The sequence below is a fragment of the Gallus gallus genome, chromosome 1 (assembly GCF_016699485.2).
Source record: "Gallus gallus isolate bGalGal1 chromosome 1, bGalGal1.mat.broiler.GRCg7b, whole genome shotgun sequence".
In the NCBI taxonomy this organism is placed as follows: domain Eukaryota; kingdom Metazoa; phylum Chordata; class Aves; order Galliformes; family Phasianidae; genus Gallus; species Gallus gallus.
Window position 1 is genome coordinate 195,850,610 of NC_052532.1, and position 16,269 is coordinate 195,866,878.

Here is a 16,269-nt window from a genome sequence, read left to right on the forward strand (position 1 = left end):
AGTTCAGTGCTGAGCACATCTGCAGGACGGCCCCATCTGCTGCTGCTGCTGTTCCTCCCTCTGCTGTGTTCCTGGAGATGGGAGAGGGGAATGCAGACGCTGAGGGCCATTTGTGGCTCATCTTTTGGGAACACCCATTAGCACTGATGCTCCCCAGTCCCCCCAGTGGCCCATCAAGCAGCTCAGTTCACATCAGAGCACATCCCCCTGGTGATGGTGCTCCGTTCGTACCCACGACACAGTGCAGTGCTGCACTCCATCCTGGAGCTCCCTGCATGCAGTGGGCACAGAGGGTGGCTTTGTCCACTACCAGCACAGCTCTGCTGTGAGCAAAAGCCAATGGGAAGGGGAAATGCAATGGTAGTGCATGCTTGGAAATTGTCTTGAGGATAAAATTCCTGTGGAAGGAATTCTGCATCATAGCAGGGGGAAATTTCTCCTTTAAATAGAGATATTTGGGTGGTTTGGAATTCTTATGGCCCTACTGTGGGAGAGCTTTAGCAATGAGCTCAGGGCAGAGAGCGTGGGTTTATCTGAAAGCTTGGAACGCCTTGGCAAAAACCTCTGTTAATTGGGAAGAAAAACACTGCAGTTTCTCAACAGAGCTGTAAATTGAAAATAAACCTTTTCCAAGAAGAGAGCCAACATCATGGCTGCTGAGAGGCCAGATTTGGTGTCCATTGCTGTCTGGGTGCCAAGGATGAGCCTGCAGAGCAAGCGCTTCTAGGGCTCTGCATCCTTGCTCTTTGCTCTGCTTGTGGGCTCAGTGCATCCTTGTTTTGTGCTCTGCTCTATGCTCAGTGCATCCTTGCTCTGTGCTCTGCTCTGTGCTCTTTGCATCCTTGCTCTGTGCTCTGCTCATAGCTTCTGTGCATTCTTGCTTTATGCTCTGCTCATGGATGGGCTCAGTGCATCCTTGCTCTTTGCTGCGCTCTTTGCTCTGCGATGTGCTCTGTGCATCCTTGCTCTGTGCTCTGCTCATGAGTTCAGTCCATCCTTGCTCTGCACTCTGCTCTGTGCTCTTTGCATTCTTGCTTTGTGCTCTGCTCATAGCGTCTGTGCATTCTTGCTTTATGCTCTGCTCATGGGCTCAGTGCATCCTTGCTCTTTGCTGCACTCTTTGCTCTGTGCTGTGCTCAGTCCATCCTTGCTCTATGCTCTACTCTTTGCTCTGTGCTGTGCTCAGTCCATCCTTGCTCTATGCTCTACTCTGTGCTCAGTGCACTGTTGCTCTGTGCTCTGCTCATAGGTTCAGTGCATCCTTGTTTTGTGCTCTGCTCCGTGCTTTTTGCATCCTTGTTTTGTGCAGTGCTCTTTGCATCGTTGCTCTGTGCTCTGCTCTGTGCTCAGTGCAGCCATTCTCCCTGCTCTGCTCGTGTGCTGCACGCATCTCCCCTGCAGTGTGCATGCTGCAAGCTCAGCGTTTGCTGCAGGGCTGCAGAACAGCCCCTGCGTGCTGCACGGAGGGAGCTTTGTGGCCGAGGATCGTTTTTCCCTTTTGTCTGTGCCCATTGGGGTGGGACGAGCAGGAGCAGCCGCAGCTGAGGTGGTTCCACGTGGGCCCATTTCCTTTCAGCACGGTGAGCTTTCTCAGCCTTCCAGCGGCAACGGCTGCTGGCAGCGGTGTGAACAGGAGTGGGGCCGATGGGGCGGCCACCGTGGGCTCCTATGCACTGCACCCCCCCGCTCCTCCCAGCTCCCATCTCCCTGTCGTGCAGGCTGCAGAAGGCTCAGGAGGAGCATCGCTCCGTGGAGGTGGAGAAGGTGCACCTGGAGAAGAAGCTGCAGGATGAGATCAGCATCGCCAAGCAGGAGGCGCATCGGCTGCGGGAGCTGCGGGAGGGCACCGAGAATGAGCTGAGCAGGCAGAAGTATGCAGAGCAGGAGCTGGAGCAGGTGAGGGGCAGCCCGTGGTGCACACACACACACACACACACACACACACACATACACACAGGGCACGCCATAGGAGCAGCATCACTGAGCCTGCCCTCCCTCCACGGAGCCCGGTGCCATGCTGCTGGTAATGCCCTTTTCCCTTTGCTTTCCCACTTCGAGGAGGAAAAGATCAGAGGGTCACGGAATGCTTTGAGCTGGAAGGGACCCCTGGAGGCCTCCGTGCCACTCCCTGCAATGAGCACAGCTCCGTCAGTGCTCAGAGCCACCTGCCGTCACCTGTCCCTCCATCACAGCCCTGCAGTGATGGGGTGGGAGGTGGTGGCAGCAGTGCTGCCTGGCCTGCAGCTGCACCCCCTCTGAACCATCAGCCCTCAGACTTCTCTCCCTCCCACCTGTGGGTTGAGGTGATGCGGGGCAGCTTTGTTGTTCAGCTCTCTGCTCCAGACACGTGCAAAGAAAACTTCCTTCCGAATGGATCTGATGCTGGGTTGGGATCTGCGTGGGTCGGAGCTCACGTGCAGTGTTTGCAACCGTCAGGTTTAAAGTTAAAGGCTGTGCACGTCCCCGTGAGTCCCTAAGTGACATATGGGAATGGATGGGAACGTACACGTGGGAATGGAAAGGTAGACGTGGGGAGTTTGGTGTGCAGTGCTGATGCATGCAGGCAGAGGATGCCTTTGTGTGGCATTGGTTGGGTAATGCATCACAGCTCAGAAAAAGGGTTTCCAATGCGACATCTGAAAGCCCAGAGAGCCCCAAGGAGGGCTGGAGGGAAGAGATGGAAATATCCAGCATTGCTGACGGTGCCTCAGCAACGGGGAGCAAAGGGAGGTGTGGGAGCTGAGCCTCGGAACCCAAACCTGCAAAGCTTTAAAGCCCAAAGCACAAACCCCTCTGTTTCACCCAAGGGGGAGTTCTGCTCTGACCTGACCTGACAGATGAGCTCCAATAGGAACAGTGGGAGGCGGCACTGTGTGCCATGAGGTGTCCGCGCATCCCAACCCAGCTGTGTCCCATCCACTCCACCTCCATGGGGGTGGGGGGAAGGAGAGGAAAGAAGAGCCCCAGGCATTGCATGGGGTGGGGAGAGGTCGGTGCTCAGCCAGCAGGGAGCCGTGCAGCACTGCAGCCCGGCGTGCCGGCAGGCAGCAAGCTTCCTTCCTCCCCTTGCTTGGAATGAGAGCAGTTCTGACGCCTGCAGTCCCCATCCAAGGTCCAGATTGGTCACACAGCCTCTCCACGAAGGCCCTGAGCTCCGTTTCAGAGCCCGTGGGTGTCTGTGCCCAGCTTTATGAGGCCGTTCTATGGGGCGCAGAGCTCTCCAAGCCTTCCTGCCCCACCTGCTGCCAGCTCAAGGCCACTCCTCTGTCCCACCACTCCTTCCCTTGGCAGCCGTTGGGAAAGCTGCCAGCCAGAGGTGACTTAACCTCTCTGTTGTTTCTCAGAGGCCTCCATGAGGGATTGCCTCCAAAGGGTGAGTATTGGCATCGTCCCCCTGCCCCCACCGTGTGCCTGTAACACAGCCACCCCCCCCGGCGCCCCCCAGCACAGTAACCCATCACTCCCACTGACGGTGGAACTCAGCCGGTTGTTTGGTGCCGTGGATATTAAACCAAGAGTTTCTTTTGCACCCGTTGGTTCTTAGCACTAAAATGGTTCTGTGGGGCTGGGAGCTCCTGCTGGGGCACAGCAGGTGGTGATGATGGTGCATTGTGTGGGGCTGGGCTGCAAGCAGCAAACCTGTCCTCAATGGGTCATACTGTGCCCAAGAGGGGTGACCGCACACAGCACAGGGTCAGAAAGCACTCATTGCTTTATGAACAGCCATTTAGGGTTCAGAATGGGACCTTAGAGGTGATCACAGGGGGGTATACACCGTATAACCTCTATTTGGGTTCATTCCCCCTTATGGATGTGGTGCACGCAGCACCCAGCAGGCAGCACACAGCACATAGTAGGCAGCAGGTATCATAGAGCCATAGGACGGCCTGGGTTGGAAGGGACCACAGTGCTCATCCAGTTCCAACCCCCTGCTATGTGCAGGGTCGCCAACCAGCAGCCCAGGCTGCCCAGAGCCACATCCAGCCTGGCCTTGAATGCCTGCAGGGATGGGGCATCCACAGCCTCCTTGGGCAACCTGTTCAGTGCAGGCAGCATGCAGCAGGCAGCACACAGCACATTGCACACAGCTGTTACCCAGGAGCAGAGGCCGACCCCCCCCTCACCACCACCTCCCCCCAGGAGCTGTACAGCCATGAGGTCACCCCTGAGCTCCTCTGCCCCACTCTGACCCCCATCCCACCCCCTGCGGACCCCTCGCAGCTCCATCCCATCCCTGGACACACTCCATGTGTTTCTGGCAGTGAGGGCCCAGCACTGAGCTCAGCACTGCAGCCCCAGCAGTGCCATACAGGGGGACGGTCACCTCCTGCTCTGCTGCCCGCACTGCTGCTGACACAGCCAGGATGCCATTGGCCCCGTGGCCACCTGGGCACGCTGCTGGCTCATGCTCAGCCCCACATCCTTTCCAGCCGCTGCCCCACAGCTGCAGCAGCGCGTGGGGTCGCTGCGAGCCGAGTGTTGGACCAGCAGTGGCTCCTGTTTGCCCCCCACCCGTTGCCCCATTGCAGCCATTCCCTCGCCCGTAACGCAGCGCCGCTGCCTCTCCTCAGGTCCGTATGGCTCTGAAGAACGCCGAGAAGGAGCTGGAATCACACTGCAGCTGGGCTGCCCCTGAGGCCCTGCAGAAGTGGCTGCAGCTGACCCACGAGGTGGAGGTGCAGTACTACAACATCAAGAAGCAGAACGCGGAGAAGCAGCTCCTGGTGGCCAAGGAAGGGGTGAGCATCCCAGCGTCCTGCTCTGACACCTTCCCATCCCTGCCCGGGGAGGGGGAGGTTTGGGGATGGAACTGCACAGTGTGCTCTGTGTCCCCATACTGTGTGCACAGTCCCTGTCCAGCTGCCCTACCTGCGCAGGCAGCGCCGTTTCTTACGTTGCGCTGCAGCAGTGAATGGCCCCTCTGCGTACTCCCATTGCTCCAAGCTTTCTGTGCCAGCCGAGGAGCTGAGAGCTGCAGGGGAGCTGCTGTCACATGCATTCGTCCCTGTGGAAGCATACAGCAACCGGAGCTGGCAGCTCGCAGGAGTCCATCAGCCCCGATGCGCTGTTAGGATGGATGCGGCGCGTGATGGCTCTGTCCTTAGGAAGGAAGCTCTGTCCTCTGGGAGAGCCCTTCCGTGCATGGAGCCGTTGCTTTGGGTCCCTCTGGCTTTTGGGGTGCCACAGGGCTGGGGGTGCAGAGCAGCGTGGCTGTGCTCAGCCCATGGGCTGCAGCTCTCCCTGCTGTCCAACCCATCCCACCCCATCCACACGTGTGTGCCAGCAGCTGCGGCGCTGTTCCTGTCACAGCCCATGCAGGACGTTCTCGTCCAGGAGCAAACACGAGCTCCTCTGCTCTGACCTTCCCTTCTTTCTGTTGACATCCCAGGCTGAAAAAATCAAGAAGAAGCGCAACACTCTGTTTGGAACGTTCCACGTTGCTCACAGCTCATCCCTGGATGACGTGGATCATAAAATCCTGACTGCAAAGTGAGTGCTTCCTCCAGTCCTCCCCATCCCTGCGTCTCCTCTGGGGAAAGGCTGAGGGAATGGGGCTTGTTCAGCTCGGAGAGGAGAAGGCTGCGGGGAGACCTCATGGTGGCCTTCTAGGACCTAAAGGGAGCATATAAGCAGGAGGGGGAATGGATGTTTACGAGGGTGGATAGTGACAGGACAAGGGGGAATGGTTTTAAACTGAGACAGGGGAGGTTTAGGTTGGATATGAGGAGGAAGTTTTTCCCCCAGAGGGTGGTGACGCACTGAACAGGTTGCCCAAGGAGGCTGCGGATGCCCCATCCCTGCAGGCATTCAAGGCCAGGCTGGATGTGGCTCTGGGCAGCCTGGGCTGCTGGTTGGCGACCCTGCACATAGCAGGGGGTTGGCACTGGATGAGCACTGTGGTCCTTTCCAACCCAGGCCGTTCGTGGCTCCGTGGTTCCTCCCCACCCTCCTGCTGTCCGTGCAATGCGCCATGGCTGTGCCGGCTCTCTGTGCTGGGGCCGGACGCGCTCCCATCCACCAACGCCCCCCGTGTGTGTGAGCCCAAAGCGTCCCAATGCACAGCGCTGAGCCCCGCAGAAGCAGCCCTGGGTGGCGTCGCAGAGCGGCTCGGGTTGGGTTCGCGCTTTGCCTTCAGGCCCTCCCTGTTTGCTTGCAGGCAGGCACTGAGCGAGGTGACGGCGGCGCTGCGCGAGCGCCTGCATCGCTGGCAGCAGATCGAGCTGCTCTGCGGCTTCCAGATCGTCAACAACCCCGGCATCCACACGTTGGCGTCCGCCCTCAACATCGACCCCGGCTGGATGGGCACCCCAAGGCCCAACCCGTCCCACTTCATCATGACCGACGACGTGGATGACCTGGATGAGGAGATCGTGTCTCCCATGTCCATGCAATGTACGCACTGAGCCATGGGGTGCGGGGGAGGAATAGGAGGCAGCGGTGGGGTTGGTGCCGTGCGCTGGGGGAGCTGAGGGGGCTGCGTTGGTGCCAAAGGGGGGCGGGGAGGTGGGTGGGGGCTCCGGGTGGCAGCGCTCACATCCTTAGGGGACAGGCAGAGCTTCTTACGCTGTGGTGGCACCTAACATAGACCCCGTTAGGCCCCGTTGCTCTGTCCCTGGAGGTGTTGAAGGCCAGGTTGGATGGGGCCCCGGGCAGCCTGGGCTGGTCTGAAATGGGGAGGTTGGTGGCCCTGCTTGCGGTGGGGGGGTTGGAGCTTCACAATCCTTGAGGTCCCTTCCAAGCCACCCATTCTGTGGTGCAGTGATTAGCTCCGGGCTGCTGAGATGTTGGGTGGCATCTCTTTGTCTGGATGGGCTCTGTGAAGCAGCCTTGGCTGCAGCACCCGGCTGACCCACACTCATCCATGGCCTCACTTCGCCCAACGTGCATCGTCCACCTACAGCTTCCTATCTGTAGCTGTGTGAGAGGAAGGGAAGCCCTGGCAGGACAAGGCTGGGAGCGGAGCAGCCCGTGCTGACAGCATGGGATGCAGCAGGCTGTCCGGTTTGCCTCCTTCGGGTGACTTGCTGGTCAGGTCCTCCTCAGGGCTGGGTCTGTGAGTGGCAGGACGAGCCCTGTGCTGCCCGGCTGCCCTGCAGGAGCTGTCGGTGCCCATCAACTCTTTGAGAGGGGAGATAAGAGCAGGACAAGGGGAAATGGTGTGAAGCTGAAGGAGGGCAGATTGAGGTTGGATGTGAGGGGGAAGTTGTTGGCAGAGAGAGTGGGGAGGTGCTGGAACAGCTGCCCAGAGAGGCTGTGGATGCCCCGTCCATCTGTGGAGGTGTTGAAGGCCAGGTTGGATGGGGCCCTGGGCAGCCTGGGCTGGTCTGAAATGTGGAGGGTGGTGGCCCTGTGTGTGGTGGGGGGTTGGAGCTCTGTGATCCCTGAGGTCCCTTCCAACCCAAACCATTCTATGACTCTGTGATTCTGTGATCTTCTCTCCCCTGGGGTCAGCCCTGCTCAGGGACAGGGAGAGACCAAAGGTTTGGAGCAGGGCAGCTCAGGGCAGCAATGCAGAGCATCCAGAGGTGAAGAGAGATCTGCAGCAGCTGGGCAGGCTGCAGGAGGGGTGGGCTGTGGGCACTCCATGGGGTCAGCGGGTGCAGAGCATGGATCCTTGGGCACATGTGTTTTAGGGGGAGGTTTTTCCCCCAGAGGGTGGTGACGCACTGAACAGGTTGCCCAAGGAGGCTGTGGATGCCCCATCCCTGCAGGCATTCAAGGCCAGGCTGGATGTGGCTCTGGGCAGCCTGGGCTGCTGGTTGGCGACCCTGCACATAGCAGGGGGTTGGAACTGGATGAGCACTGTGGTCCTTTCCAACCCAGGCCATCCATGGCTCCATGGTTAGGCAGCACCAGGAGGATGCTCGGGGCTGCTGCTCCCCACAGTCACTTCTCTCTCTCCCCCCACCCCCCAGACGCAGCCTGGCTCTTTGGGCGCAGGTTCAGCGACCGCTCATCGCTGTCCTCGGAGGATCAGTCCCTGTGGAAATACCCTGGTTTGGTTCTTTTTTTTTTTTTTTTTTTTTTTTTAATTATACCCACATCATTTTGTTCTATTCTCTGCCCTTTTTCTGGACTAAAAATACACGCACAGATCTTCCGACTTTCTGGCACGGAACAACTAACGGACGCCCCCATGTTCGTGGAGGCACCCCACTAACCGCAGGGGGAGCCTGGTGGGATGAGGAGGAACCACAGCTGGCTGCACAGCAGGGGTTGGGTTTAGGGAGCAGAAAGGGGGGAGCTTTAGGCTGACGTGGGGAGGGGACACAGGGGAGGTGTAGGTTGGATATGAGGAGGCAGTTTTTCCCCCAGAGGGTGGTGACGCACTGAACAGGTTGCCCAAGGAGGCTGTGGATGCCCCATCCCTGCAGGCATTCAAGGCCAGGCTGGATGTGGCTCTGGGCAGCTTAGTGTAGCTGTTGGCATCCCTGCACACAGCAGGGGGTTGGAACTGGATGAGCATTGGGGTCCTTTGCAACCCAGGCCGTTCTGTGATCCTATGATGTGAGGCTGTGCTGCAGCAGGGGACGGCAGGGCTCAGCTTTTGGTCCCGAGCTCATTGCAAGGGAAAGGGGAGCACAGAGCTGTAGCACTCCGTGCTGCTCAGTGGGGATAACAGCAGGAGAGACCCCACGGGGACAAGAGGTGTCCCAGGACAGGCAGAGCCCCATGGGATCACACTGCAGGAGACCTCCAAGACCACCCATGTGAGTGTTGCTGTTCCTCCCCCCACCCCCACCCGAGGTGTCCCCGCAGGGATCCCCCATTGCTGCCAGCGGAGCAGCAGGAGGACCTGATGGCCATAGGGACGTTAGGGCAGTGATGTGCTGGTACTCCGATTCCCAATAGAGCTCTCCTCCTGCCTCACTTCTGAGCTTTCCTCTCTGTTCACCTCCGTAACCGACCACTCATTCACCCCTCGTGCTGTGTACGTAACCCTGAACACCTTATCTCCTGCAGGAGGGGGGGCACCCCGTGTGGATGTGACACGGGGAGACTGCATGGAAGCAGCTCTGCTCCAAAATCTGCAGCGTAGGGTTTGGGGCACAGCTGATGGGCTGAGCTCCATGGCCCTATGTGACCTAAATGGGACCAGCTCTGTAATATCCGTTCCCTTTGGGACCAGCCCTGTAATTCCAGCTGTGATGGCACCTAACATAGACCCCATTGGGCCCCATTGCTCTGTCCTTGGAGGCGTTCAAGGCCAGGTTGGATGGGGCCCTGGGCACCCTGGGCTGGTATTCAGTGTGGAGGTTGGTGGCCCTGCATGCAGCAGAGGGGTTGGAGCTTCGTGATCCTTGAGGTCCCTTCCAACCCAAGCCATTCTGTGGTGCTGCGATTGGTACCCACATGTGTGCCACAGCTGCCAGCTCCCTGCTGCAGGGAGAACACAGAGCTGAGCATCCCCGGGCCGACCCCCAGGCTGCAGAGAGACGGGGCAGCCCAGGCACGGGGTTATGGGGTGGCTCAGTGCCAGTGCTGGAGGAACCAACGTACCCTAAATGCGCTGATGTGCTGCAGAGGAGCCCAGCGGGGAGCAGCCAGGTGGGGCTGTGCAGGGTGAGGCACACAGCTGCTTTGTGCTGCAAGCAGGACGGTCAGATAAGGTGTTCAGAAAGCAGCTGCGTTGGGAACGTCGGGCACAGCTTCTCCCCAGGCAACCATTAACGTGGCATGTGAAGCAGCAGCACCAACCTAACGCCTCTGCTCCAAAGCTGCACTGTGCTCGGGGTCACATCTCCAAAGCAGTGCTGTGGTTGGGGTCACATCTGTTCCAAAGCAGCTCTGTGATTGGGGTCACATCTCCAAAGCAGTGCTGTGGTTGGGGTCACATCTCCAAAGCACTGTTGTGGTTGGAATCACATCTCCAAAACACTGTGGTTGGGGTCACACCTCCAAAGCAGTGCTGTTGTTGGGGTCAGATCTGTTCCAAAGCACTGTGGTTGGGGTCACATCTCCAAAGCACTGTGGTTGGGATCACACCTCCAAAGCAGTGCTGTGGTTGGGGTCAGATCTGTTCCAAATCAGCACTGTTATTGGGGTCAGGTCTGCTCCAAAGCAGTGCTGTGGTTGGGGTCACATCTCCAAAACACTGTGGTTGGGGTCACACCTCCAAAGCAGTGCTGTTGTTGGGGTCACACCTCCAAAGCTGCACTGTGCTCGGGGTCACATCTCCAAAGCAGTGCTGTTGTTGGGGTCAGGTCTGCTCCCAAGCACTGTGGTTGGGGTCGCATCTCCAAAGCAGCTCTGTGGTTGGGGTCACATCTCCAGAGCAGTGCTGTGGTTGGGGTCACATCTGTTCCAAAGCAGCTCTGTGGTTGGGGTCACATTTCCAAAGCAGTGCTGTTGTTGGGGTCAGATCTGTTCCAAAGAACTGTGGTTGGGGTCAGGTCTGCTCCAAAGCATTGCTGTGGTTGGGGTCACATCTCCAAAGCACTGTGGTTGGGATCACACCTCCAAAGCAGTGCTGTGGTTGGGAGCACATCTCCAAAACACTGTGGTTGGGGTCACACCTCCAAATCAGCACTGTTATTGGGGTCAGGTCTGCTCCAAAGCACTGTGGTTGGGGTCAGGTCTGCTCCAAATCAGCACTGTTATTGAGGTCACATCTCCAAAGCAGTGCTGTGCTCGGGGTCCCACCTGAGCTGCACTCAGCCCTCTCCCTTCTCTCCCTGCAGCTCCTGCTTTGCCCAGCACCGTTCGCCAGCGCCTGGTGGACCCCCAGCACGGCCACGGATCTCAGAGGTTGGTAGAGAGTTACGTGCACAGCCAGCATGAGCCGGGCCAGCCTGCCCAGCACCCGGCGGGCCGAATGTCCCTCCGTCGAATGCACAGCATCTCCTCCGGACACTCTTTCAGTTCCGACCTTCCCGGCACCGCTCCGGCATCCACCGCAGCCACCTCTTGCTCTTCATCCGCCACTCCTGCACCTGCTTCCCATGTCCACCCTCTCTATCACCATCACACCACCTCTTATTTCCTTCAGATGGACTCCAACCCCGATCTGCCCCCTCCTGATGTCACCTCTGGAGCTCGCTGTGGCACTGAGAGCTTTGGGTATATGCCGTTTCTTTTCTCCCTCCCTCCTGCTGTGCCCCAGGGCTGCTGCTTGCGGGGTCGCTCTCCCCCCTCCATCCCTCCCCTCTTTCCTTTGGGGTCTCTGCATCGTGCTTTACCCGTAGCTGTGTTTCCTCCCCCCCTCCTCTCCCCCTCTCTGGGGGTCCCGGGGAGCGCTCCGCTGTCCGTTCCCATTCCCATGAGCTCAGCTGGAGGTAAACCCGGGGCTGTTGGGTTGGCTGTGGGGCGCTCAGAGCACGGCTGGGGGCTGCGGGCAGGGGGGCGCAACCCCACCGAGCAAACAGCGACCCTGCAGGCAGCCTTTGTGTGTTTGGGGGCTTGGCAAGAGAAGGAAATGGGGTGGGTGCGTGGTGTGAGCTCACATTGGAGCTGCTGGGCGCTGTGAGCTCAGCGCTGAGCTGCAGATCCACTGCGCTGTGGTTCCAGCTGAGGGAACGGCAGCAGTGCAAGGCAGGGGGAAATGGCTCAGCACAAGGGGGGATGGTTTGGAGCTGAAGGAGGGCAGATTGAGGTTGGATGTGAGGGGGAAGCTGTTGACAGAGAGAGTGGTGAGGTGCTGGAACAGCTGCCCAGAGAGGCTGTGGATGCCCCGTCCATCCGTGGAGGTGTTGAAGGCCAGGTTGGATGGGGCCCTGGGCAGCCTGGGCTGGTCTGAAATGTGGAGGTTGGTGGCCCTGTGTGTGGTGTTGGGGTTGGAGCTTCATGATCCTTGAGGTCCCTTCCAACCCAACCGTTCTGTGATGCTGTGAGGCAGAGCTCCACGTTCCCCCATCTCAGGCTGCTGTGCAGTGCCTCTCAGCTGAGGACTGGGGGCTCTTTGGGGCCCTCTGCCCACACAGCAGCTGTTGTCACGCCACGTCCTCTCCTGCACAGAGCTGTGTGTGGGTACAGCTGTGCCACACATTGCCAGGCAGCATCCTGCAATGGGGCAGAGCAGGGGATGCTCACAGGCAGCAGGAGATCCCTGTGTCACACTGCTGGGCACCCTGTGGCTGTTGGGAGCTGCAGTGAAGCCCCCAGGTGTGGGGGGCTGCAGAGCTCACTGTACCCCCTGCACCCCCCCTCCTGGAGCTGCCCCATGGCTGTGCTGCATGGCCTTCTTCTGGGCTTTCTCCACGGTGAAATTAGGAATAGGTCTGGGCTTCAGGAAAGGAGCTGATGGGAGCAGGCTGGGGGGGCCAGGGGGTGCTGTAGTGTGGGGTGCTGTAGCATGGGGTGCTGTAACATGGGGTGCTGTAGCAGGGGGTGCTGCAGTGTGGGATGCTGTAGCATGGGGTGCTGTAACATGGGGTGTTGTAGCTTAGGGTGCTGCAGCATGGGGTGCTGCAATGTGGAGGGCTGCAGTGTGGGGTGCTGTAGCATGGGGTGCTGCAGTGTGGGGTGCTGCAGTGTGGGGTGCTGTAGCATGGGGTGCTGCAACATGGGGTGCTGCAACATGGGGTGCTGCAATGTGGGGTGCTGTAACATGGGGTGCTGTAGCAGCGGGTGCTGCAGTGTGGGATGCTGTAGCATGGGGTGCTGCAGTGTGGGGTGCTGTAACATGGGGTGCTGTAGCTTAGGGTGCTGCAGCATGGGGTGCTGCAATGTGGAGGGCTGCAGTGTGGGGTGCTGCAACATGGGGTGCTGTAGCAGGGGGTGCTGCAGTGTGGGGTGCTGCAACATGAGGTGCTGCATTATGGGGTGCTGCAGAGCAGCAGGCTCTGAGCCCCAGGCTGTGCCTCTCAATGGGGGGTGTAGGAGGGGGGGGGGGGGGCACCACTTTTGCTGCAGGAAACCACAGCAGTGGGTCCAAAAGCAGCGCTGTGCTTTGTTTGGGCAGTGTTTGTTTGGGGATTAGGAAAAGCGGCGTAATTAAGACGCCAATTAATGAATTAATCGCTGCCAATTTGGGTCCGGCGGGGGCTCTCCCGGCTCTGGCATTGCTCTGGGAGCTCTGTGTGTGTGTGTGTGTGTGTGTGTGTTCCCAGCTGCCCTAACCCAGCTCTGCAAACAGCAAACAGCTGAGTGCTGCGCCCCGCGATGCTGCATGGCTGCGTGGGTCGGTGCTGAGGGGCTGCAGAGGGGAACCCAATTAGGCAGGGTGGCACCCCAATTAGGACAGGTCGTTAGCAGGGAGTCCTGGCTGGCTTCTCCTGCTCCCCTCCGTCTCATCAGAGCTGTTGCTCCTGGGCCGTTGGGAGGTTGGCCTGCAGGGTCGGCTCGGCCCACGTGGCTGTGCTGTGGGGTGAGGAGGGATGCACGGAGCCCTGCGAGGGAGCTGTGCCGTGCAGCAACCGCTCACTGTTTGCTTCTCTTTTGCAATTGGCTTCAGAGGATCCGGTGCGAATAAGGTCAGAGCTGCCGTGGGTTGGGAGGCTGCCGGGTGTGTGTCCGTGTCACCATGGGGCTGCAGGGCTGCCTGCACGGGGGTGTGTGTGTGCATAGGGGTGTGTGTGTGCATAGGGCTATCTGCGTGCACAGAGCTGTTTGTGTGCACAGGATTATGTGTGTGCCCAGGGCTGTGTTTGTGCACAGGGCTGTGTGTGTGCATGGGGCTATGTGTGTGCACGGGGCTATCTATGTGTGCACAGGGCTATCTATGTGCATAGGACTATGTGTGTGCCCAGGGCTGTGTGTGTGCATAGGGCTATGTATGCACGGGGCTATCTGTGTTCACAGGGCTGTGTGTGTGCATGGGGCTGTGTGTGTGCATAGGGCTGTGTTTGTGCACAGGACTATCTGTGTGCATAGGGCTGTGTGTGTGCACAGAGCTGTTTGTGTGCACAGGGCTATGTGTGTGCACAGGGCTATCTGTGTGTGTGCACAGGTCTGTCTGTGTGCACGGGGCTGTCTGTGTGCGCAGGGCTGTGTGTGCACAGGGCCATGTATGTGCACAGGGCTATCTATGTGTGCACAGGGCTGTGTGTGTGCATGGGGCTATCTGTGTGCATAGGACTATGTGTGCACAGGGCTATCTGTGTGCATAGGGCTGTGTGTGTGCATGGGGCTATGTGTGTGCATAGGACTATGTGTGTGCACGGGGCTATCTATGTGTGCACAGGGCTATTTGTGTGCACAGGGCTATGTGTGTGCATAGGACTATGTGTGTGCACGGGGCTATCTATGTGTGCACAGGGCTATTTGTGTGCACAGGGCTATCTATGTGCATAGGACTATGTGTGTGCCCAGGGCTGTGTGTGTGCATAGGGCTATGTATGCACGGGGCTATCTGTGTTCACAGGGCTGTGTGTGTGCATGGGGCTGTGTGTGTGCATAGGGCTGTGTGTGTGCATAGGGCTATCTGTGTGCATAGGGCTGTGTGTGTGCACAGAGCTGTTTGTGTGCACAGGGCTGTGTGTGTGCACAGGTCTATCTATGTGTGCACAGGGCTGTGTGTGTGCATGGGGCTATCTGTGTGCATAGGACTATGTGTGTGCCCAGGGCTGTGTGTTGCACAGGGCTATCTGTGTTCACAGGGCTGTGTGTGTGCATGGGGCTGTGTGTGTGCATGGGGCTGTGTGTGTGCATAGGGCTATCTGTGTGCATAGGGCTGTGTGTGTGCACAGAGCTGTTTGTGTGCATGGGGCTATGTGTGTGCACAAGGCTGTGTGTGTGCACAGGGCTATGTGTGTGCACAGGGCTATGTGTGTGCACAGGGCTATGTGTGTGCACAAGGCTATCTGTTTGCACAGGGCTATCTGTGTGTGTGCACGGGGCTGTCTGTGTGCACGGGGCTGTCTGTGTGCGTAGGGCTATGTTTGTGCACAGGGCTGTGTGTGTGCACGGGGCTATCCACGCACAGGGGTTTCTGCTCACTGGTGCCGGCTCTCCGTGGTAGCAGTGGGGGATGGGAGAGGTGGGGCTGTGGGACCCCAACGAGGAGGGGAGGCAGCAGAGGGGCTGCAGTTTGCTGTGTCCCAGAGCAGAAGGGAACCACTGCAGCAGAGCAGTGCTGAGCGCAGCAGCCACACGCTGCAATAGGAGCCCATTGCAGGGGATCCTCCCGCGGGCTGCAGGGCTGAGAAGTCCGTATTTCTTTCCTCTCGTCCCCCCATCCCGTCCCCTCTCCCTCCATCCCCACCAGCCCTCCCTTCTGCCCTGGTTTGCTCTGTGCTTCTTTTGCTCACCGAACGCCACACATCCACATCTCCCCGCTGTCCCCCATTCCCTGCGGGCGCTTTGGGTTCCCGGAGCGGTGATGGAGGAGGCACAGATGGGAGCAGGGAGGGCAGATGGAGCTCTGCCCGCGGGCTGCTGGAATGCGCCCCATCCCATCGGTGTGAGCACACCCAGCTGCGCCGAAAGGAAACCCCGGGGGCGCCCCGGGGTGTGTCGTGCTCGGATCCGAGTTCAGGAGGGGCAGCAGGCGGTGGCTTTGCCGTAGCACAGCAATGCTCAGTGGCGCCTTGCAGCTCTGTGCTCTGCGCCCGGCCCTGGCGGCGCTCTGTGTGCAAACAGCTGCGGGCAGCGTTTCCTGCAGGAAACCTCCGGGCAGCAGCAGGAGCTGTGCCAGCCCCGTCGGCCTCAGCTCTGTGTCCTCTGGGCCAGCCCCGCTCCTTGGCAGGGCAGCGTGTGCCTGCTGTCACAGCGCCATGGACAGCCCTGCTGTCACACCCCCATGGACTGTGCTTGGTGCCACATCCCCATGGATAACCCTGGTCTCACATCCCCACGGACAGCTCTGGCACCTTCCCCGTGCCGGGCTCCGTCCTCCCGCCCCCGCTTCCAGCCCACGGATTGCTGACAGCAGTGGCACCACAGCAGCGGCCCCTCAGTGCCACCAGTGGAGGTGACACCCCGAGGTGACCTCCCTGCCCCGTCCTCGGCATCGCCCCCGCTGTGAGCACGGAGCAGCTGTGCCGGGTCGGGTTTCCATCGCGTGCAGCGGAGGCAGAGCGCCCTGCGGGCCCCGGGGGGGGGACGTTCCCCATCTGCTGGCTGTGGCTGTGTTGGCTGCTGTCGTCTCACGGCTTCAGAACGGCCCCTCGGGAAGGAGGAGCGGAGGCTCCGCATCGCCTCGTGGCTGCTGTGTCAGCTCAAGGCTGCCGTGTCACTCCATGGCTGCTGTGTCACTCCGTGGCTGCTGTGTCACTTTGGTTGCTGTGTCACCTCGGGGACGCTGCAGGGTGCAGCTCCTATTCTTGCTGTGGAATCCCTCTGGTTTGTAAGGCCATCTCTTGCACCAGCCCTTCCCACACAGGTCGGTGC

General features: G+C 59.5%; 1 protein-coding gene across 15 annotated transcripts in view; it reads left to right on the top strand.

Annotated features, from left to right (window-relative positions):
- The window catches only part of STIM1 (stromal interaction molecule 1), a 47,932-nt gene that overhangs the window by 28,869 nt on the left and 2,794 nt on the right, over positions 1 to 16,269 (top strand). For 5 of the 15 annotated variants that reach the window (XM_046942277.1, XM_046942274.1, XM_046942281.1 and 2 more), the window contains 5 exons: positions 1,719 to 1,896; positions 4,572 to 4,739; positions 5,390 to 5,490; positions 6,158 to 6,393; positions 10,683 to 11,061. In XM_046942277.1, coding sequence (XP_046798233.1) covers positions 1,719 to 1,896; positions 4,572 to 4,739; positions 5,390 to 5,490; positions 6,158 to 6,393; positions 10,683 to 11,061 — 1,062 coding nt within the window. Of the gene's footprint in view, positions 1 to 1,718; positions 1,897 to 4,571; positions 4,740 to 5,389; positions 5,491 to 6,157; positions 6,394 to 7,916; positions 7,998 to 10,682; positions 11,062 to 13,393; positions 13,413 to 16,269 lie in introns of all 15 variants that reach the window. The other 10 variants (XM_046942307.1, XM_046942315.1, XM_046942322.1 and 7 more) reach the window with 8 other exon arrangements.